The sequence below is a fragment of the Stigmatopora nigra genome, chromosome 14, assembly GCF_051989575.1.
Source record: "Stigmatopora nigra isolate UIUO_SnigA chromosome 14, RoL_Snig_1.1, whole genome shotgun sequence".
Classification (NCBI taxonomy): Eukaryota; Metazoa; Chordata; class Actinopteri; order Syngnathiformes; family Syngnathidae; genus Stigmatopora; species Stigmatopora nigra.
The window spans coordinates 9,466,454-9,488,081 of NC_135521.1; the positions used below are offsets into that span (position 1 = coordinate 9,466,454).

Consider the following 21,628-nt stretch of genomic DNA (forward strand, 5'->3'; position numbering starts at 1 on the left):
TTAATTGGCTTTCCCCAGACCTCATTTGGACGGTCTTGTTGTTTCTTGTTGCTCACAGACTTCCACTCCAGCAGCTAAGCAAACAGACACAGTGATTCGACATGGAAATACCTCTGCTTTTGCCCTCTCATTGGCCCAGACAAGCTTGAAAGCTTCCATTGAGGCAGCCAGCAGGAATTTGGGGTGCTAATGCCAATCTCAGGAGGTGGAATTTCTGTGATTTTTTCAAAGTTCTGCCCACCTCCTCCTGTAAAATGTGTTCACTCCTGCCTTCTTTTCACTAAGCTGTTTGAACCCACAACCTGACAACTTCTTATTTTTGAACTCAGAATCATGATCGGGATGAACTTGTATAGGCCTAGGTGGAAGATGGCGCTCAGTCTTCTTATTTGCATCGTAATCTCCGAATTAGGTAAGTAATTTATTTGGTCAGTCATAATGTAAAAAAAAAAAGAAAGACTAAGGCAACCATTTGTTTTGTTGTTGTCATGACGACAATGCTTGAATAGAATGTCACTCGGGGGAAGGGAAAGCTTCCCTAGGCCATTTTCTTAGCAAAGTTTATATTAATGTATTGTAATGTATAATTGAGTGTTGATTTTTTTTAGCTTGTGGCAGATAAGTTCTGTCAACAAATGCATGGTGCCATTATAAATATGTATATAATATTATATATTTGTCAGGTTGACTGTTTATTAAATTTTATCCAAAGCCACCACAGAATATTGGGGTTTTTCTGGGTCATGCCCCGACACGGTGACCTGTAAAATATATTTTGTGTAATCTATACTGATTTATTATGTCAACATATTCTGGGAAAAGGTCATTTTTAACAACAATGACCCCATTCCCATTCTCTGATTCCACGTATGATGTTAAATACAATCTTGGCTATCTCAGAGCGACTATAAACTGTTACACTTGATAATATGCTCTGATTGCTATCTAGCTCATTGTGATAAAGAAGCTCTTGAAGAGAGGAGGAGTCCAAGGAAGAAACCCAAATCTGCAAAAACCACACAGGCCAAAGTAGCAAAAAAAGGGGTCATGACTGTGAAATCTAAACCATTGGTGAACCCACCACCACGAGGTCAAACTTTGCTTACACAGGTAGATCATCATCTATTGATTTTACCAATTATTCAATTGTAATGAGTAACTATAGTACCTATCCGACCACTTAAGGTTCTAAACAGAGGTAAATTCATCAAAGTGGGAGAGTCAATAAGTGTGAACGCTGGAGCCACTCTAGAGTTAAGATGCCGAGGTAAACCAGTCCAGTGGAGCGTCCCATCGTACCTGGAGGAGGATGACGATGGCCGACTCAGGTAGACTCCTCACACTTTTTTGCTCCAAGATCTAAAGTACCTCACTACAATCCACTAATTGCACTTCTAACATATTCTAAACTTTGTGGAAAGGTATCAAACATGACTTACTACAGGGGTGTTCCAACTTTTTTGCTCCATAATCTACTTGTCAAGGAGTTAACCTCTTTTTTTACAGGCCCCTGACAAAGCTCAGCAATTATGATATACCTCACATTAGACTCTATAAACTTACTGCAGATGTGCCTAATTCATAAAAGCCTAGTTAAAATCAAAATGTTATTGTCATGCCGTACTTGGCGATTTACCGGTACATCACATTCTACGTAATACATTCGCTGCATTTTCAGAACGACATGCACTGCTTTCCAATGCATTCTCTATTTGACTTCCACAGGTTTGTTCAGCATGAGAAATATGGAGTTTTGACATTAGTCAATACCACAGGTGCGGACACAGGGGAGTACACCTGCTACCCTATGTTCTGCGAGGACACGGACTGCAGAAAGAACTATGAAAAATCTGCTAAAGTCTTTGTTTTCTTCCCTGGTAACACAAAAAAATATATATCACGAGATCATTTCACCGCCACAGTGATACTGATACATTTTCTGATTCAAATAGACCCACGGGAGCTTTTCGTTCCATCGGCCGATTACTACGAGGTAATCCAGTTGCGAACCAACTGGGCGACCCGCCTGCCCTGCCAGGTGACGTCACCTGCAGCCAACGTGACGCTGCACCGCGAGTTCCCACCCGTGGAGTTGGCAGTGGATGGAACGGAAATCTCCTTTGACGTGAAGAAAGGTTTCACCATCCATCGACCGCGACCCTATCATGCCGGTGCCTTGTACTGTGTGGCCAGCCTGGGGGGCCTGAGGCAGAGTTCCACCAAGTACATGCTCATTTATGTCAACTGTGAGTCATGCTGATGGAAAAATCTCATATTTAAAGGAAGCAGCTATTACAATAGTATTTATACTAACACTATTTTAACAACACATATGCAGTAAATATGCAAATTTCCTTTCAAATGTCAATTCCTTAAAAAAAAATTGACCTGCAAAACCATTTTGTGTGACCCAAAAATTAAAGAAATAATTGATATGCATCTTGTTTTAAATACATTCAAATAATAATATTATAAAGATATGAATTCTAAAAATACTATAATTACAATACCTCTTTTTAATGGAAAAAAATGCAGAATAAATAGATGTTGAATTATGTACTATACTTAGCATATTCTGTGCATTTTAAAAACTAAAAAGTAAATAGATAACAACACAAACTGTAAAAACTATTTAAAAATACATTTTTATGTCAACTATGTCTCCCAGCAATACACCATCTACTATTGTCACGGTTTGCATACTTAAATACTTTGAGCAACTATCAATCACATTTTCTATTTGTTTTAAACCAGTTGTTGTCCATCCCTTTAACAGCAAAGTACTATTTACAGAAATTAATTGAAAGTGTTACCCATAAGCATCTTCTATACCTCTCCATGGAGTGATGACGTGTGGATTAGGGTTTGTAAGCTTTCCAGATGTCCTCCAATGTGTCTGGAAAAAAATAACATGCATTTAAAATGCCACCATATCCCTGAATGATACTACAATTACAGCATGTAATCGTACAGAATGACGTTTTTCCTGGGCAATGTGTCAATTGTGGGTACACCAGTATCCCAACATAGTTAGTATTTCACATTTAAGGGGAAGAATAACATGTTGCTATCCAATAACTGTTGCATTTTAAAGTTCCTTTGTTTTTTTTTTGCAGAAAATAACCTTCTGAATTTATGATTTAAGACCCCATGGCTCCCCCGACTCCAGTAATCCAGGCCAGTTCGAGCTCTTTGGCTATTGGGGAAAATCTACGTGTCATCTGTACAGTGATGGGAGAAAAAAATGTGGCTGTAGATATCACATGGGAATACCCTGGACAGCAGGTCATTAAATTGAATTGAATATGTTTTTTAAATGAAAATTGAATCCTATTTTACCTATGTTGGGAGCAGATTGGAAGGCCTGAGTACACACTAGAGAGCATCAATCCAGTCACCGGGACCACAACAGGACAACAGACTCAGTCCACTTTACTGGTGGATGAGATGAGAGATGTGGATCAAGGAGTCTACACATGCACTGCTGAGAACCTCCAAGGATCCAAATCAGCATCCACCACAGTCAAAGTACTTCCCAAAGCAAAACCCACCAAACCGTGAACTGCCTCTCATCTAAAAGAGGACATTTGTTTTTCATTTTTATGTTACTATAGGCTTAAAAAATATTGGGAATCCATGTTCTTTAATATGCATGTGAAATATTGTCTAAACATTATGTATTAAACTACTTTTAAGACATAGATAGCCCCTTTTTACATTATTTTTTTTTCTATTTTGGAATTATTGCTTTTATTTTATTACTACATCTGTAAGCATATAGTTTACTATAAGAGGAAAGGCATGCTTTATTTACGCAGATACATTACAATAGAAAACATTTTTTATTGAGTTCGGTCTTTTGATGGGTAAATCTTAATCTTTTTTTCCCATGAGACTCTTCTGCATGAATATTCTCATTAATACACATTCATTGGCAACAGTGTAAAATGCCGTCAAGAGAATTCAGAGACATTTTTTTTACTTTAAATGGGGTGAAATGACTGAAAAATATTCACACATCTTCAATCATTTTTACTGAGTATGGGTCTCAATGAATAATATTTGAAAATGTGAATTGTTTGTGGCTCTCTCTCTGCCCAAAAGTTTTAAAGTAAACTGTTTGTGTACAATTTGAAGACAATACCATGTTTGGCCGCCAGGTAGCGACATTTCCTCCACTAGGATTCTGAAGAGCAACGTTGCTGCAACTTTCTCATGTTTCAGCTTCGTCCAAATGTTTGAGAGGAAAGCAACTACTCTTCATTCCAGACTTCATTCAAGCACAGAGCAGACAGATTATTACACTTCTTCGGGAAATAACCTACTTTTCTGAGTGTTTTAATCAACAAAGAATACCGACGGTGAAGAAAACATGCCCTGCATTCGGGATAAGGTGAGCAACAAAGTTCATCATTAGACTTAGTTAAATCGCAGTGGGACGTGTGCTTATGTGATGGAGTAAGACAATTTACTTTAAAAAATGATGTTAAAAGTGTATATATCGTGTGTCGCCTTACCTATTTAACTCATTGGCTGCCATGGATTTCGATGCTAGTCATTACGTTTTGAATGAATTGTACGTGTATTAGGGTTGGGCGATTTACTGATAACACTGAAATGTAAAATATATTTAATTTTTTTAATAGCTACTAGCCTAATTTTAATGAAGAATAAATTAGTTAATTTTTCCTTTTTTAATTTCCTGAACAATTAATATTACTAACATGTGTATACAATAATAACTACTCTTGTTTTTTTTTTCTGTTTTGTTTTCATTTTTGGATTATTTCTTTACAGCTGCAGAAATGAACCTGAGTATTGTGTATTTTTTTTTAAATTAGCAAAAATATTTATTTATATTTAATTGTTCCGATTGCCTCCTATTCGTGAAAAAAAATTGTATTTGTAGTGTGTGAAAAAGTTTGCTGTCCACAGCTTTGAATCTTTGATTCTTCCATTTTGGGACGCAAAAGTTTAGTGTCACTTATATCTGCTCACTGTGTGCATTGGAGTTGGGGTGGGGAAAACTGAATGTTGGGGACTGCCAGGCCGTTGTCGTGGAAACCAGAGGCCACAGGTGACCTCTGACCTGTAGGGCTCTTGAAGCCAAGCAGGACGGGCCTTTTGAGTGAGGTGGCTGACGCAAATGAACGATCAGCTTGACAATAGATGTTTTTTTTAGGGACATTGTATGGTATTGTCAAGATACGTTCGTTTACAACCCGTTGGTGCTTTTGAAATGAAATGAAATGTGTTAAAACATTATTTTCTCCATTATAAGATGTCTGGGAAATGAAATAAGATGAACATTCTTAGTATATAATATATACTAAGAATGTTCATCTTATTTCATATAATATATACTATATATTATATGAAGGTCATTTCTACTAAGTGCTGCCTGTCCCTTTAAATGCTTAAAAGTTTCAGCATTCTTATCTCACCGTGCAACAACTGAGTATTTGTGCATCCTTTTTCTACAAGACAGCTGATGCGACATTTTCATTCAACTGTTTAACATCCCAGGGGCTCACGCGTGTTGCTGTTTTAAACACCAGCAGCTGATATAACACAATCCAGCCGACTGTTACATATCCACCAACCATTTGTCTCTTGGGTGCGGGCTATGAAACCTTGTTGATTTTACTTTGAAATACTCAGACGTATTGTAACTAAATTAATTGACCATGTAGGTTTTTTACTAATTTTTAGAAATTGCCAAGTAGCAAGCATGTTTATGTCAGATCATTCATGCATAATTACAGTCCAGTAGATGGTCTATTGGCACTGTGTTGAGCCATAGAGATTTTCCCACTTAAGCCAGTCAGCATATCAAAAAGACTAATCAGCCTTTTCTTTCTTTGGTCCAGTCAGTCAGTCAGTCCTAGATTTCCGGTCCTTTCTCCATTTGGCTCTTCCGCTCCTTTCACTTCAATCTCAACATTAGTCCTTAATCTTAAGTTTATCCCCATCTCATGGTCTGTGTCTGAATGTAAAGCTTTTCATTCCTTGACTACCCTCGTCCTTTTTGGACTTCCTGCTGTTTTAACAAAAGAAAAGACACAATGGGAGTGCTTGACCAAATTTCGTAGTGTCTGGTTAATGACGGTTTTAGTTGTGACAGACAGTTCTTCTTTTGCAGACAGTGTTATTTACTAGTAGAACGAACCAAAGTTAATCATTATCCTCAAATAGCAGTAGGTTCCTTATAGCTAAACAAGGATGTTGACACTTTGTGCAGAACGAAGAGTTCCGACTACAGGGATTTCACCTTGATTTGCCAGGTAAGTGTAACCGAGCTTAAATTGCATTGTAATATAGTGTACTAACTTGTTGCTTTTAACAGCAAAGTACTTGTGAGTGCCTTGGCTGGACATTTATTGTGGGTTTGGCATGCTGAAGTGACCCAAATGTTCATTTCCATCTTTCCAAAACTATTTAGGTGCACTATGAAGACATAGCAAAGCAAACAATTGGAACAAAAGTGTTTGAGCCTAGGCAGGACCAACTGACCTTCAGGTCTGCAAGTGCAGAAGGGCGGACAGACCCCTTACTGTGCTCTTTGTCCCCAAATGTCAGCAACTTGAACAAACTCTGACAGCTCCTTATGTAGGGTCTATTGTCTTATTTTCTATGGCGTTATTAAGCAAAGTAAACCACAGTGTGTTTAGCTCAATTCAGCCTTATCGTCTTCAACATTCTTATTGACGCGCATTATCTTCGTTAGAGGTGCGGTCACATTCACGTGCCTCATTAGGGGCGATAGTAAGCAAGTGTATTGTTTGAAGACAAATAGAAGAAGGATGAATGTGACATACTAGCGCACATGTTTAGTCAAAGATGTCAAATTGCATAAAATGGCTTCAGGGAGGTTTTATCTCAAACCTGCAGCAGGTACTTGCAGGTTGAGGTCAGGGTATTTATCTTTAAGATTAGTCATGTTAATTACATGTTGAGTGCACATGTTTTATTGCTTAGTTATCAGAATTTTACCATGAATTTAAGGTTGTTGTTTTTTGTGCATTGCATTTGGATTTCATGTGGGGACACATTTTTTAATTGATAGAAATGAAAGTTTTTCTAAGCTTTTACAGGAAAAGTACTTCAGCATAGCATATGAATATGCTTTTTTATGTGTATTTTAGGATTTTCACGTTATTTTAATCATAACATACTGACAACTACAACTGAAACATGTTTTTTTTCCCCATTGCGCTACTGTGCAATCAATTTGCACAATCTCAACCACATCCAATTTGAAATAACACTACTTGTTTTTGTCAATAAGACCATATACACTGTTTATCTTATCGTGACTATGGAATGACACAACAACTTAACTCCAGTTTGTTCCCGACCAAGGCTAATGTTATTTCCTAAACGCCAGACAGCCTGTCCTTCTTTAATATTATTGTCCTGGGGGGTTTGGGCAAAGGAAATGAGTTTCGTCCAGACATTTCAACCATCAAATTGACAAGTCCACAAATACAAAATCTGTAACCAGGCTCCAACTTCTTTAGTTTCTCCAGAAAGCCAGTCCGATAGATGCAAATCTCAGGAGCCTGTGGGGCGAAGCGTTAATGATAGAGGTTCAGCCTATCATTCCAGGGGTCTTTTCTTGTACTGTTTGCTTTTTTTGAACCTGCAAGGCACTATACAACAACACTATCAAGTCCAGGAATGTCTTTTATCGTCTGCCAGTGGTAGCGTGGCGCTTTATTAAATAAGATTCCAACATGCCCACCCATTGGTGCCATTTTTAAGAAGTCAATGTAGACCAGAGCAATGCAATTTGGGGAACAATGTCCTCTCTTTTCTTCCCTCTAGTATAATTCATGTAAGCAGATACGATGCAGAACTCGTCCGGTAGCCCATCTGACAATCGACTATTGTTGGGTCCGGCACTTGTATTTTCCTCCCTAAAACCTCTTGTGCTGCTCTTTCAGTCTGAGTCAGATCCTTCATTAGAGAGCAAACACACATGTTGCATTGGGTTTGTTAGTCCAATGAGGCTGTGTGTTTGTCAATGTTGGCTCTGGACTGTCCGCCTCCAAAGCGGATCCACATGCAGGCATGCCATTTGTCTGCAGAAGAACAGGCAGAACAAGTCCAACCACGCAAGCCCCTAAATTGAGTGTGCAGATAGAGATGGGCAGCTGGAGTACTGGAAAGAAGTACCAGTTTATAAAAGCTATGAGCTCATTGAGTGTTAAGGTACAAAAACACATGAAGCTGTGTGAAATTAACATTTTTTGATAGTGGATTCATCGTTTAGACACATTGCTGATGTAACATTTTTCCAAATGTTTTGTTTTTATTAACTCAATGACTGCAATTGGTAAATAGAGGTCGAATACATTTTGCATAGGAATAAACAGCCCATAGTGGACTAGGGTGTTTGACACTTTTACAGGCACCCAAACCATTTTTGACTGGGAGGGGCTGCTAGCAATTGAAAAATCTTGGTGAACTGCTTCATTAGTTTCAGTGTTTTAAGGAGTAGTGTGACCACATTACTGTGTGGTGACTCTAAAAACAGCTAGTTTCTTTTTTAAAGCAACTTTGGTTTGTTGTCGCAGTCAAAGGCAGTCAATGATTTAAGACAGGAAAAAAAGGTAACATAAAATATTCTCCTTATTTTGGTTTTCATTGTTCATTGCCAATTTGCATTTAATGGAAATGAAGGAGATAAAAGTAAATGCCTGGATTTTGATTTGAATCTATTGAAATTTTATTTTAGGAAGAAAAAATGGATTTAAAGACCATGGATTACTTTTGAGGGCCACACAAAATTGCAATTGAATTTGACACCTGTGGTTTAGACTACTGTATGTAGTTTCCTCCTTCCTTCCCTCCCATTAGACTGACAAACATGAAGGAAGTTCCCAGAGTTGGTTATCATTAGGACAAACCAAACATCGATTAAGCCCCAGATTCAATTGGACATACAGGTAAAATCATTTCATATCTTTTGTATTGTGTGATAGTCCAGATTCTGCTGGTTGTTATTTGATTCAAAGCTACAAGTCTCAATATTACAATTTGTTATACATTGTGTGGCCCTTGAAATAATTATTTAACAATTTTATTCATTGCCAATAGCTTTGTGATTATTTTAAATTTAGTCAACTGTCTGTGAATGCACATATTTCAATGCCGTTAAGTTAAATAAGTGCCATATAAAGGGTTAATGCCTTTTTCCATAATGACGCAGTCTCATATGAGCACTGCTGTTGTCATTGGAAACAGAGTGAGGAACCTGTTCCTATACTGTTGTTTTTATTTTCAAAAAAAAGTGATGATCTGCATGCACTTGTGGTATGCAGGCTGATTATATCAAAAATATTGCTTTGCATTTTAAAGTAGTGACTGACTCACCATCAGTGACTGTAAAGTGAGTGGGCCTGGTTCTGGTTGGGAAGCGCACACGATTCATGATGCGGCAATTACAAAGGGTAACTCACTCCTACATGAACCGCTTGGAGAAACAAAGAAGCTTTACAAAAGAGAAGGAAAACTCTTCCCACACTGTAATGAATTTAATAAGAAGCTCTCTCCCATGTTTTGTGTTGTTGTCAACACCCCAAAATTATGATTATCTGGTAAAATGACTGGCAATCACATGCCTCTTATTACCCAAGATTGCTTCTCACGCTCATATTTTTGCCCTTTTTGTTTTTTCCTAACTGGTTCAGCACAAACAAAACTCTCTACTTTGACTAGAAATGCAAAGTTCGGGTGGTAGAAAAGGAGTATTAATAATTAGCCAGGAAAAAATGGTAAGAATGCAGCTTTCATTCCTCTTATTGCAATCTCGGGTTCACACTGTTCTCTTGGAAACAAAACCTAGGATTTCTACCTAATTAACTAACTAATGACAAATTTGACTTTTTTTTGTTGCACATTCATTTAGTTATCTTTTTAAATGGGGGTTTATTTTGTATTTTTGTATCAAGTGTATGTTGTTGACATTCATTTGAATGGTTCAGTTTTGTGTAATTATTTCAATCGTACCGGAACATATATTAAGTATCAACATCAATACTTTCAATACTTCATTATCCCTAAAATGACTACAGAAAAACCTATAATCCGATTTAGAACATTCACATACATTCATTCAAATAAAATATTGATGTTGCAATTGTGGATTATACAACATTTGTTTTGATATACAGTAAACAGAGTCATCTATTTTGTGATCACAGTACTAGTTCATTTGTTAGCATGCCGGCCTGACCGGTCCAGATTGTACCTTGTCCCTGGCCCAACGTGATTGGATAAGGAAATGCTTTGTTTTCCCCCTCTTATGCTGACCATTTTACTCCACACATGTGCTGGGTACAATACGATCACACAAACAAACACACTATGGTCATCTCAAAAATGAATTTTCTTCCAATTGCTCCATAGTCAAGCATTATTCAGTTTATTCCATAAATAAGAGCGCTACTAATCTAAATAAAGGTCTAATGTCTGCCTACTCTCCCCCCGGGGACCATCATGCAAAAGTATTACATAACTTTAGTCAGCCACAGATCAATATCTATAAATATTTTAGCCAACAGTACCCCGGAGAGCTCCACGTAACGATAGCTGGTGACCGAATTGTAAATACTATTATTGCACGGTCAGCACAGGTCAATATGGTGTCAGAAACTGGGAGGGGAAAGGTATTTTAGCTGGGGGATAGACGGCTAACGTCAGAATCAGACTAAGGAGACCACTGAGTAATCGGAGGAGGATAACTCGGTTAATGTACTTAGCCCTTTAAGCTTTTTAATTCCTACATTTTCTAGCATTTTGGTGAGTAGCCTGCTTTGTGGTATTGGGTGACAGGTGCAGTGCCAACAGGGCTGTTCCAAGTATTGTTTTTAATACAAAATGTTCATGCAATTTTGTGTATGTTAAAAAATCTAACCATCAGCATACATGATTAACCTCACTTTGATAAGAGCACCTGACAAAATCTCACATTATAGCCAGATTTAAAGGATTATATCTGTTTTGCACTTTCTGTTTTTTTTTTTTCACCCCGTACACTTTTTATATAGAATCAGAAGAATCATATCGACTAGAGATTTACTTGAAATGAAGCAATTGAGATTTCACAATTTGGCCAAGTGTTTCATAATTTAACCTGGAAAGGCTACTTTCAAGGAATTTTCAGACTATTAGTCACTACTTTTCTGCACTACAAAATGATAATAACTTGTCTTGTTTAAGATTCAAAAAACCCCAATTCTTTTTTCCAACGTAAGCAAGTCCACTATTTCAATACCAAGGTTGTTAAAAATGAAAACAGCGATATCAAACAATGGTCTTACTATGTAACATGTAATCAGTTTCTGTCAACATTTTAACAAGCAGCGCACTTAAGTGTACCGCAGGCCTCCATTGAAGCGAGTGATCATGTATGTGTGGCCAAAAACCATGTTGCATGCAAACATGTAACTGCGGGCCAGGACTGACGAAGATCGCGGTAGCCTCTAATTGTTAGTTAACCCTTAGGCTACTCATCAAAAAGACTTGTTGGAAAAGGGCTTGTGAAATACTTTTCGTCCACTAAAGGGTAATTTCTCTGTCATGTCGTATGTGTGAAATACGACATGACACAAGCTACACACGTATGTGTAAATGCGTAGAGAGAGGCCTGTGGTTCTGTTCCAGGGAGAGAGTAGTTGCAATTTGGCACAAGAGGTCCACTATCGCAAAACTAGAAAGGCGACAGGCAGCCTTTTTTGGAGACATGGAACATGACTCAGTGGTGGTCAAGAGTTCTGGCGTTAAAGCGCAAGTGTTCTCGCTCACACTGTCTTCATTGATGGTGTCAGCTTGAGTCGCTAGTGGGGTCAAATGGGTCGTATTTGTTCATCGCTGAAGAGAAAAGCGCCTATTGAGTACTCAGAGTGGAGACGCCAGACACAAAATGGGAGCACTGGATATTTTAAGGACCTGGCGACAACAAGTGGTGTTTGTACATGAGGAAATAAAATGAGCGACTCAAGCCATATCAGCAAGCTATTTCCAGGCAAAGACAGGAAATTACTTTAAAAATATATTCCTTTTAGACGAGAAAAGTTTATCGGGATTCCTTATAAAACTGAAAAAATAATGAATTTTACACTAGAATAAAACACAATGTTCTCTGGAAATATTACAAATCTACATACAGTACATACTAATTACATATGAGTGATAAATCCAGTCAGAGGGAGAGCTATCCTTTCAAAATAAATTTTAAATTTCAAAATACATTAGATAGGAAGGGTTATTTACATTTTGGGTGATAATTTCTTTTTACCTTTTCCGCTTTCTGAGACAAAATCTTCCCACCGTTATGCAGTGTTTTTCACATAGTGTAGTTAAATATATTACAGTCATACTTATACAGATTTTACATAGGGAATCACAAATAATTGAGTTTCGATATAGTACATGGACCTCTCCATGCAATTAAGCCTATGAATAGAGGATTCACAGGTGTTGATGGGCTTCTAGTTTAAAAGAAACATTTCTGGGATTGAGTTTTCCGCTCATCCGAAATCCGTCAAGTCCTAACTTGAGTTCTCGGAACTATCTTTGGAATTTGCCTTCATCCGTGCGTTGTCGTGGTCCATCTGACTGACAAGAGTGTCTCTGAGCATCTGAAATCTCCTCTTTTCACACTCAAGTGTCAGAAGCTTTCTGCTATTTTAGGAGGGCGTTTGCCCTCGAGAAACCCTCCTTGAAAGCTGAAGTTTTTGTTGTCCTTGTGGTTGTTTTGAATGTGGCAATTCTGTGGGTTAACGTCAAGAAATCAAAATTTCTATAAAGGAAACCATACTTCATGCATTTTTGGAAATAAACATGCTATGTAATTAAATGGGGCTTTGAAGGTCCAAAACACAGCACAACCTCTGGATTGGTTACTTTGTCCAATGTCTGACCTTTAGCAGGCCTGATTACTGTTGTTTGTGTACATTTTTTTTAGTTTTTGGCATCGTTTATCTAATCTATCTTTTGTTTTATTGACCTGGTGCCTTGTTTTCATCTCTTTACAGAGGACCTTTCCTCCACTGTGAGCTGTGGAACCAATGGCAGCCTCGGTCCAGACGCTTCCTCGCCCGAGTAAAAACTTCCAAAGTGCTTTCCAGACATCGTCTTTTTCACCTCGCTGCAAAATGGGAAGTGTAGGCAGTCTGGTCGAGAGGCCCAACGGGTCTTTGGCTCAAGGCAACCAGGCTGTTCCCCAGGTAAGGCCCAAACTGTCCAATGGCCTCGTGAAGAAAGGCTTCACCCAGAGGGAGCTGCTCAACTACCTCAACATCACCAGGTGAGTGATGGATGCCACCAGGGAGAAGATGGCGCCTTGCCACATTCTCAGACTGTGTTGATTGTATTGCCAAACAGAAAAGAATCAAAAACCAACCAGTGCAGTGGCTCTAAGAAAGACATCATTCCATCTACAAGTAGCCTGAAGGAAGAAAACCTATATGCGAAGGTCTTCCACAAAGATGGCACAGAAATCGATTTGACGAAAAACTCTCTTCCAAGTGGGGGCAAGTATGAAAAGGTACATGACACGCATTTAGACAACATCAACTTTTGCTTCTTGACATCTGAACTAGATTCGGTAATTTACTCCGACATTGGGAAGTCAATTGCTGCATTTAGTTAAACCAACATCGGACCTCTCTCTGAAGTCCGGCCTCAGTCGGCCTATTGCCAGCTCATTTCCTCGTTAGTATAGTGGACAGTATCTCCGCCTGTCACGCGGAAGACCGGGGTTCGATTCCCCGACGGGGAGGATTTTTTCCTGCTTTACATCTGAATTAGATTCGGTAGACACAATTTACGCCAACATCGGGAAGTCAATTGCTGCATTTTGTCAAAGCAAAATCAGACCTCTCTCTGAAGTACGGCCTTAGTCGGTGCATTGCCAGCTCATTTCCTCGTTAGTATAGTGGATAGTATCTCCGCCTGTCACGTGGAAGACCGGGGTTCGATTCCCCGACGGGGAGGGTTTTTTTCCTGCTTTACATCTGAATTAGATTCGGTAGACACAATTTATGGCAACATCGGGAAGTCAATTGCTGCATTTTGTCAAACCAACATCGGACCTCTCTCTGAAGTCCGGCCTCAGTCAGATTATTGCCAGCTCATTTCCTCGTTAGTATAGTGGACAGTATCTCCGCCTGTCACGTGGAAGACCGGGGTTCGATTCCCCGACGGGGAGGGTTTTTTCCTGCTTTACATCTGAATTAGATTCGGTAGACACAATTTACGCCAACATCGGGAAGTCAATTGCTGCATTTTGTCAAACCAACATCGGACCTCTCTCTGAAGTCCGGCCTGAGTCCAAATTTTGCCAGCTCATTTCCTCGTTAGTATAGTGGACAGTATCTCCGCCTGTCACGTGGAAGACCGGGGTTCGATTCCCCAACGGGGAGGACTTTGTTCCTGCTTTACATCTGAATTAGATTCGGTAGACACAATTCACGGCAACATCGGGAAGTCAATTGCTGCAATTTGTCAAACCAACATCGGACCTCTCTCTGAAGTCCGGCCTCAGTCGGAGTATTGCCAGCTCATTTCCTCGTTAGTATAGTGGACAGTATCTCCGCCTGTCACGCGGAAGACCGGGGTTCGATTCCCCGACGGGGAGGACTTTTTTCCTGCTTTACATCTGAATTAGATTCGGTAGACACAATTCACGGCAACATCGGGAAGTCAATTGCTGCATTTTGTCAAACCAACATCGGACCTCTCTCTGAAGTCCGGCCTCAGTCGGAGTATTGCCAGCTCATTTCCTCGTTAGTATAGTGGACAGTATCTCCGCCTGTCACGCGGAAGACCGGGGTTCGATTCCCCGACGGGGAGAATTTTTTTCCTGCTTTACATCTGAATTAGATTCGGTAGACACAATTCACGGCAACATCGGGAAGTCAATTGCTGCATTTTGTCAAACCAACATCGGACCTCTCTCTGAAGTCCGGCCTCAGTCGGAGTATTGCCAGCTCATTTCCTCGTTAGTATAGTGGACAGTATCTCCGCCTGTCACGCGGAAGACCGGGGTTCGATTCCCCGACGGGGAGGACTTTTTTCCTGCTTTACATCTGAATTAGATTCGGTAGACACAATTCACGGCAACATCGGGAAGTCAATTGCTGCATTTTGTCAAACCAACATCGGACCTCTCTCTGAAGTCCGGCCTCAGTCGGAGTATTGCCAGCTCATTTCCTCGTTAGTATAGTGGACAGTATCTCCGCCTGTCACGCGGAAGACCGGGGTTCGATTCCCCGACGGGGAGAATTTTTTTCCTGCTTTACATCTGAATTAGATTCGGTAGACACAATTCACGGCAACATCGGGAAGTCAATTGCTGCATTTTGTCAAACCAACATCGGACCTCTCTCTGAAGTCCGGCCTCAGTCGGAGTATTGCCAGCTCATTTCCTCGTTAGTATAGTGGACAGTATCTCCGCCTGTCACGCGGAAGACCGGGGTTCGATTCCCCGACGGGGAGAATTTTTTTCCTGCTTTACATCTGAATTAGATTCGGTAGACACAATTTACGGCAACATCGGGAAGTCAATTGCTGCATTTTGTCAAACCAACATCGGACCTCTCTCTGAAGTCCGGCCTGAGTCAGATCATTGCCAGCTCATTTCCTCGTTAGTATAGTGGACAGTATCTCCGCCTGTCACGCGGAAGACCGGGGTTCGATTCCCCGACGGGGAGAATTTTTTTCCTGCTTTACATCTGAATTAGATTCGGTAGACACAATTTACGGCAACATCGGGAAGTCAATTGCTGCATTTTGTCAAACCAACATCGGACCTTTCTCTGAAGTCCGGCCTCAGTCGGAGTATTGCCAGCTCATTTCCTCGTTAGTATAGTGGACAGTATCTCCGCCTGTCACGCGGAAGACCGGGGTTCGATTCCCCGACGGGGAGGATTTTTTTCCTGCTTTACATCTGAATTAGATTCGGTAGACACAATTTACGGCAACATCGGGAAGTCAATTGCTGCATTTTGTCAAACCAACATCGAACCTCTCTCTGAAGTCCGGCCTTAGTCGGGCGATTGCCAGCTCATTTCCTCGTTAGTATAGTGGACAGTATCTCCGCCTGTCACGCGGAAGACCGGGGTTCGATTCCCCGACGGGGAGGATATTTTCCTGCTTTACATCTGAATTAGATTCGGTAGACACAATTTACGGCAACATTGGGAAGTCAATTGCTGCATTTTGTCAAACCAACATCGGACCTCTCTCTGAAGTCCGGCCTCAGTCTGATTAATGCCAGCTCATTTCCTCGTTAGTATAGTGGACAGTATCTCCGCCTGTCACGCGGAAGACCGGGGTTCGATCCCCCGACGGGGAGGGCCTTTTTCCTTTCTTTACACCTGAACTAGAGAAAGATCTATCCCACGGGGAAATCAAAATCTGGGTATCTTCATGATGGACAGAGATACTCTCCACTACAGAAATAAGGTACCCATTTTAAGTATTTTTGAATAATTCTTTTTCCACAGCCCCCATTCCGGGCATCTGCCTTCAAACCTGCCACCCCTACAAGCTTCAGCTCCATGCAGAATTTGTATCCAGCTTCTAAATCTGATGAACAGGACCATGGGCTATCCAATGGCTTGCACCGAGCCTTTGCCCATAGCTCTAAAACTGTCTCCTGCTCCTCATCCTCATCTTCGCCCTCTCGACAAGGCGGATTAACCAACGGTAACAACAAGGTACGTTGTCCTCCTCTGCGTATAGCTCATTCCTATAGTGCTTTGAAACCACATTGTAATTTTTTGGTAGGGTCATTCCTCCAAGCGCAGGCCAAGCCAGGAGGACGATAACCTATCAGATTCGGGTCATAACTCCATGACCAGTCTGCCTCCGTATTGCCCTCCTTTTCGCCCAAACCTTGCTCAAATTAGGTTTGTGTCAGTTTCTCACCACAAGTCAGACGTTCTGTCGAGCACTGCTTGACCCATTTTTGGACTCTTCTAGTGCATCCATGGGTCACATCAATACTATAGGCTCACTGGAACGCCCCTCTTTGGAGAGCAAAGCTGGTGCGTCAGGAGGCAGAGCATTAGGGGAATTGGCGTGTCGGAGCATGGCGACCCTCAACCGTCTGGCACCGTACGGTGGGGAGGCGCCACCTCCTTATGATTGGACGCTCTCCATGTCTGTAGAAGAAGTGGTAAATACATTTGAAATTCTGCTTTTGCATGAGCAATAATTAAATAATAGCAAAAAATCAAAAGTCAGAATATTTATTTTTAATTACCTTTGGGGAAATCATAATTGGTAAAGTCATCACTAAAACTTAAATTTTGTATTAAGCATATTAGCATGTATAAAGCTAGAAGTCAAAGGTTCTAAGGGGGAAGTTTAGTCATAGGTTCACAGAGTAAAGCTGAGATAGTTCACCAATGACTTAATGTAGTCGGGTTCTATAGAAAATTAATGGACTGTTGTTATTGTACATATCTTCCACATAAAGTACGTCGATGTGACCTCCCCCCCAGGTGCGCGATCTGGAGGAGCGTCTGGTGGAGAAAGAACACGAGCTGAAGCAGATGAGAAGAAACCTGGACGAGAGCGAGGGTGCCATCGCACAGGTGAAACTCCTCCTTCTTTTGAATCCTGGTCCTTCATTTTTCCTTGAAACTGTAACCGTGCACATTTCTGAAGGTTTTTGAAGGCAAACAACGCCTTTGGGAGAAAGAAGTGGAAGAGCTGAAGCACCTCTATGCTGCCAAGTTGCGGCAGGTTTCCCAGCATGCCCAGCGATCTCAGCGCAGTTTTCAGCTGCAGCTCTTTAAGGCCCAACAGGAGAAAGTGCGAATATTAGAAGAGCTAAATGCTCTCAAAACAAGCCAAAAGGGCAGAAGTAGGGAAAAGATAAATTCTCCAACCCTGGAGGAGACACAGTGGGAGGTGAGCTTCGCTCTGCACTCACTTTGATGTATTTCAGGGTTGTCTGTCATGATTTATGCATTTTTTTGGGGTCTGGAAGGTTTGCCAAAAGTCTGGCGAGATCTCCTTGCTTAAGCAGCAGTTCCGAGATTCTCAGGCTGAGGTCACCTTGAAGCTGAGTGAGATCTTCCAGTTGAAGACACAGCTCAGGGAGACCCGTCTGGAGCTGCGCAATCGAGAAGGCCAGGTGGAGGCGTTGAAGCTCATCCAGCATGGCCCTCAGCGTCTCAGAAGACCCTCTCAGAGCGCCAGTGACCACGGGAAAGGAGATGATGGGGTGACCACTGGGGCAGCAGGTAATGGTTTGGGATCAAAATAACATACACTTAAATTTAGGCATATATTAGTTCATTTTTTGGGGGCTATGAATCAAGCAAACTTTGGTTTTCGAGCAAGTTAGACATCCAACAAATCCATATTCGATGGAAAAACAATTAATCGATCTGTTCCAGAAGTCGAAAGTGGAATAAATGAGCCAAAGCACGAGAAAGTTTGCAAACAAAAAACATTCTCCTTCTATAAAAGGGGGCAATCCTGTTAATAAAAATACCATTTTAGGTTGTGTGGAGGTTCCCTGACAGGATTTTATTGGCCTTAACTTCAGTTATTGAGAATATGTACTTAAAATGGAATGAACAGTCTGTCTCTGTTGAGCCGTATCACCCAAAGCTGCCAACACCTTTAACAATGAGGCCACGAGCCAGTTGTGAAAGGTTTTAAAAGATGGCAGAAACAAACCATGTTGGAAATGTTCTTTAAAAAAAGAAAGGAACTTTAATTTCAGTGACATTTTTTTCCACTTTAAACCAGCAAGTTGTCAATCTCATTTTTTACGGGTTCTGAAGCAGAAATGTCCTCCAATTCCGGAATAACCTCATTTCTATATCAGCATGTGTTACCATCTTATCCTCGTAGGAGGGTGTGTGGGCCCGAACGAGGAGCGTCTGCGCGCCGAGCTACTACTGGAGCGACGCCAAAACGAAGCCCAGGTCGCGGCTTTCGAGGAGGAAAGGCGGACGTGGCAGACAGAGAAGGACAAGGTCATCCGCTACCAGAAGGAGCTGCAGGCCAGCTATTTAGAGATGTACCACCGCAACACAGAGCTAGAGAGGGAGCTGATCCAGTTGAGAGCTGGACGAGGGCGAGGAGAAGAGAGCGGAGATGGGACTTTGGAAAGAGAAGGATCAGAGGTGAAAAGCAAAGTAGAACAAGAGGTGAACGGTCAATCTTTGCCGTGGATAGACAGGATCGAATCTTCTGAAATTTGAATGTCTTGATGGGAAGCAATGATTGTACTCAACAATCAACGTTCTACGCATCAGGTATGAAGCTCTATACCAGTGGTTTTCAAAGTGGGCGGTACCGCCCCCCGGGGGGCGGTGTGAACTTTCAGGGGGGCGCTGACGAATAAACAGGCGAATGGGGGGCGTTGAAATAGTGAAGGGGGCGATGGAGCAATTACAGTAAAATGTGACGTTGGTGTTTGTAGAAAGACCGGAAAAATTGATTGTCTGTAATAAAAAGTCGACAAAAAAACAAGCTTTATTGAAACAAGAAACGTTGTCTGCTCGAGCGCTCACGAGCAGCGCGCATATACCGTATATCACTAATTGTTGACCCGGCGGTGAAGGGGGCGGTGGCCAAAAAAGTTTGAAAATCACTGCTCTATACAGTCTCATTAATTCACAGTTGAATCAGAACGACTACAAAACAAAAACAGAGGTCCAATACATTAAAAAAAAAATGTTCAACGAATAAACTCTAACCTCAGAAAGCTTCACTTCAATATTGCGTCATGGGTGTGCCTCATAAAATTTCAACTAGATTTGATATTTTAGAAGTTTTAGAAAACACAGTCATGTCAGATGAAAATCTCCTTTTTCAGTTTTTTTATCAAGAATTGGTAGACAGGACCAAAAACACTATCACATTCCACATTAATCATTAGAAGTCATCCTTAATGTGAATACCATGTATATAAATGATAATTTTGATGGATGTTGTTGTTTTAGTGTGATGAAAAGTTTTTGTCAAAAACCAAAGGATTCAGAAGGGATTTCGTAAAGCCTTGAAAAGCTTTCACGGTTTCTGGAAGAAAAGCTGCATGCACAGTTTTGGTATCAACACGGACTAACAGTAGGTGCCAACATTGAGTTCTTTTTGTATCAAATTGCCTCACTATGTACACAGACTTTGTTAGAAATCTTTTATTCCTCCATTTTCTGCCATATCTATATCTTTTTTTTAGATAAGTACAAGGTCCTTCACTTCACTGTAAGCACTATTTCCATATCTTTTTTAACCAATTGACAATGCCCAGCTTGATAATATGATTCATTGTACTGTCTTTAACAAAAATCCAATGCATGAAACAGATTATTGTATTTTTTTGGCATGTAAAACCTTCAAAAGACAGCTGTTGATTGACCTTTCCAAAAACTTAGTCTTATCTACCCTTTCAAGCCAAATCTGCAAAAGGGGAGAACAGTGTTGCTTGTCACAATATTCACTTTTTCATGAATATCTTTCCATTATTAGGTTAAAACAGTCATACAATTATAACAACAAAGCTTAATATCTTGGGTTATATTTGACATTTTATAATTCTTTGATTTTGTAATGCTTTTAATTTTCCAGAGTACAAATTATGTGTGAAAATGAGTGGTACAAAAAAACTGAATCATGTTTTTAAATGCATTTATTTTCATGTATTTCTATTATCTGCCATTAAATGGTGTAGGTTGTATTTAAGCTTCTTATGCAGCACATATTCAAGGATATTTTCAGGCCTAAAAAAACACACACTTTTAGTTTGTTCTTACTGACAAGTTGCCATCATTTCAATTATAATCTGGCAGTTAAGAGTGAAAAAAACACCATCTGAATAACACTGAATTTTGGTGTAATAATCCTACAAAAAGAGGCTTTTCTGGATCTAAGAAAAATGCAAGGATTGCATCCGAGGGTCCAGACGTCTGCCACTCCCTTGAAGGGTTTAAAAAGTAGCCCAAAGCGTGCCAATGAAAGCTTTGAAACAAGCACTTTACGTCAGGATAAACGCATGCAAATACAACACGCTTTTGGAACCAATGTGGTTTAGTTTTGGATGCCCATTCAGATGTTTGGTGACATAAAAAAATGTAGGGGTTGTTTCATGGTATTATGTTGAGTGCAGAATGTACTGAGAACACAAGAAGCTTTTTCAATAGGTCCCCACCTCGACATTTAAACACATTATATAAACTGGGCTTATTATAACTATACAGAGCTCAGGAGAGCTAGAGTGGGATGAGAGAAGCAGCCATTTTTACTCTGTAGGAGGCCCGCAACACTCATCATCCAAACGTGGCAAATATTTTATATGGAAAATGCACCTTTTGAGATTTTGAGTTGATCTTCCTGAGCAAAGTGGCGTAAAATTATACTGTTACTTCTTTACAAGAGAGGATTTACCAGTAAATGGTAAAAGAGAGATTTCCAGGGTTTTGCAAAAATCCTAGTCATTTTGGATTTTAACCAATTACTGCTCAAGTCTTTAATCATATGCTCAATTTTTTTTTTTATTCATCATCAGTTTAAGATGTCTATAGCTGAGCCAGATTTGAAGTTGAGGGACTGCAGTCACACCGATGAACTATGGTAAAATGTATTTTTTTTA

At 40.3% G+C, this 21,628-nt stretch overlaps 2 protein-coding genes and 12 non-coding genes across 14 annotated transcripts; all 14 read left to right on the top strand.

Annotated features, from left to right (window-relative positions):
* The first annotated feature begins 61 nt into the window (after positions 1-61).
* On the top strand, positions 62-3,640 carry LOC144207662 (platelet-derived growth factor receptor-like protein). Its single transcript, XM_077733289.1, has 7 exons — positions 62-412; positions 950-1,110; positions 1,186-1,328; positions 1,726-1,877; positions 1,953-2,246; positions 3,146-3,285; positions 3,355-3,640. The coding sequence occupies exons 1-7, from the start codon at positions 334-336 to the stop codon at positions 3,559-3,561; spliced, it is 1,176 nt and encodes a 391-aa protein (XP_077589415.1). The 5' UTR covers positions 62-333; the 3' UTR covers positions 3,562-3,640.
* Positions 3,641-4,208: 568 nt separating this feature from the next.
* n4bp3 (NEDD4 binding protein 3) lies at positions 4,209-20,716 on the top strand. Its single transcript, XM_077733626.1, has 11 exons — positions 4,209-4,393; positions 13,044-13,315; positions 13,393-13,555; positions 16,518-16,730; positions 16,801-16,922; positions 16,996-17,191; positions 17,520-17,612; positions 17,686-17,931; positions 18,011-18,266; positions 18,886-19,310; positions 19,644-20,716. The coding sequence occupies exons 2-10, from the start codon at positions 13,077-13,079 to the stop codon at positions 19,236-19,238; spliced, it is 1,881 nt and encodes a 626-aa protein (XP_077589752.1). The 5' UTR covers positions 4,209-4,393; positions 13,044-13,076; the 3' UTR covers positions 19,239-19,310; positions 19,644-20,716.
* On the top strand, positions 13,718-13,789 carry trnad-guc (transfer RNA aspartic acid (anticodon GUC)). The gene has a single exon. It is a non-coding gene; the product is annotated as a tRNA-Asp (tRNA).
* trnad-guc (transfer RNA aspartic acid (anticodon GUC)) lies at positions 13,932-14,003 on the top strand. The gene has a single exon. It is a non-coding gene; the product is annotated as a tRNA-Asp (tRNA).
* On the top strand, positions 14,147-14,218 carry trnad-guc (transfer RNA aspartic acid (anticodon GUC)). Its single transcript has one exon. It is a non-coding gene; the product is annotated as a tRNA-Asp (tRNA).
* Positions 14,576-14,647, top strand: trnad-guc (transfer RNA aspartic acid (anticodon GUC)). The gene has a single exon. It is a non-coding gene; the product is annotated as a tRNA-Asp (tRNA).
* trnad-guc (transfer RNA aspartic acid (anticodon GUC)) lies at positions 14,791-14,862 on the top strand. The gene has a single exon. It is a non-coding gene; the product is annotated as a tRNA-Asp (tRNA).
* On the top strand, positions 15,006-15,077 carry trnad-guc (transfer RNA aspartic acid (anticodon GUC)). Its single transcript has one exon. It is a non-coding gene; the product is annotated as a tRNA-Asp (tRNA).
* On the top strand, positions 15,221-15,292 carry trnad-guc (transfer RNA aspartic acid (anticodon GUC)). Its single transcript has one exon. It is a non-coding gene; the product is annotated as a tRNA-Asp (tRNA).
* trnad-guc (transfer RNA aspartic acid (anticodon GUC)) lies at positions 15,436-15,507 on the top strand. The gene has a single exon. It is a non-coding gene; the product is annotated as a tRNA-Asp (tRNA).
* On the top strand, positions 15,651-15,722 carry trnad-guc (transfer RNA aspartic acid (anticodon GUC)). The gene has a single exon. It is a non-coding gene; the product is annotated as a tRNA-Asp (tRNA).
* trnad-guc (transfer RNA aspartic acid (anticodon GUC)) lies at positions 15,866-15,937 on the top strand. Its single transcript has one exon. It is a non-coding gene; the product is annotated as a tRNA-Asp (tRNA).
* Positions 16,081-16,152, top strand: trnad-guc (transfer RNA aspartic acid (anticodon GUC)). Its single transcript has one exon. It is a non-coding gene; the product is annotated as a tRNA-Asp (tRNA).
* Positions 16,295-16,366, top strand: trnad-guc (transfer RNA aspartic acid (anticodon GUC)). The gene has a single exon. It is a non-coding gene; the product is annotated as a tRNA-Asp (tRNA).
* Positions 20,717-21,628: the final 912 nt, after the last annotated feature.

What these genes read in the sequence shown, in the direction of transcription:
- LOC144207662 (XM_077733289.1), top strand. Translation starts at nt 334, where the DNA reads ATGATCGGGATGAACTTGTATAGGCCTAGGTGGAAGATGGCGCTCAGT. An exon ending in CATCGTAATCTCCGAATTAG is followed by an intron (nt 413 to 949) that starts GTAAGTAATTTA and finishes ATTGCTATCTAG; the next exon opens with CTCATTGTGATAAAGAAGCT. An exon ending in GATGACGATGGCCGACTCAG is followed by an intron (nt 1,329 to 1,725) that starts GTAGACTCCTCA and finishes TGACTTCCACAG; the next exon opens with GTTTGTTCAGCATGAGAAAT.
- n4bp3 (XM_077733626.1), top strand. Translation starts at nt 13,077, where the DNA reads ATGGCAGCCTCGGTCCAGACGCTTCCTCGCCCGAGTAAAAACTTCCAA. An exon ending in CCAAACCTTGCTCAAATTAG is followed by an intron (nt 16,923 to 16,995) that starts GTTTGTGTCAGT and finishes GGACTCTTCTAG; the next exon opens with TGCATCCATGGGTCACATCA. An exon ending in TGGAGGAGACACAGTGGGAG is followed by an intron (nt 17,932 to 18,010) that starts GTGAGCTTCGCT and finishes GGGGTCTGGAAG; the next exon opens with GTTTGCCAAAAGTCTGGCGA.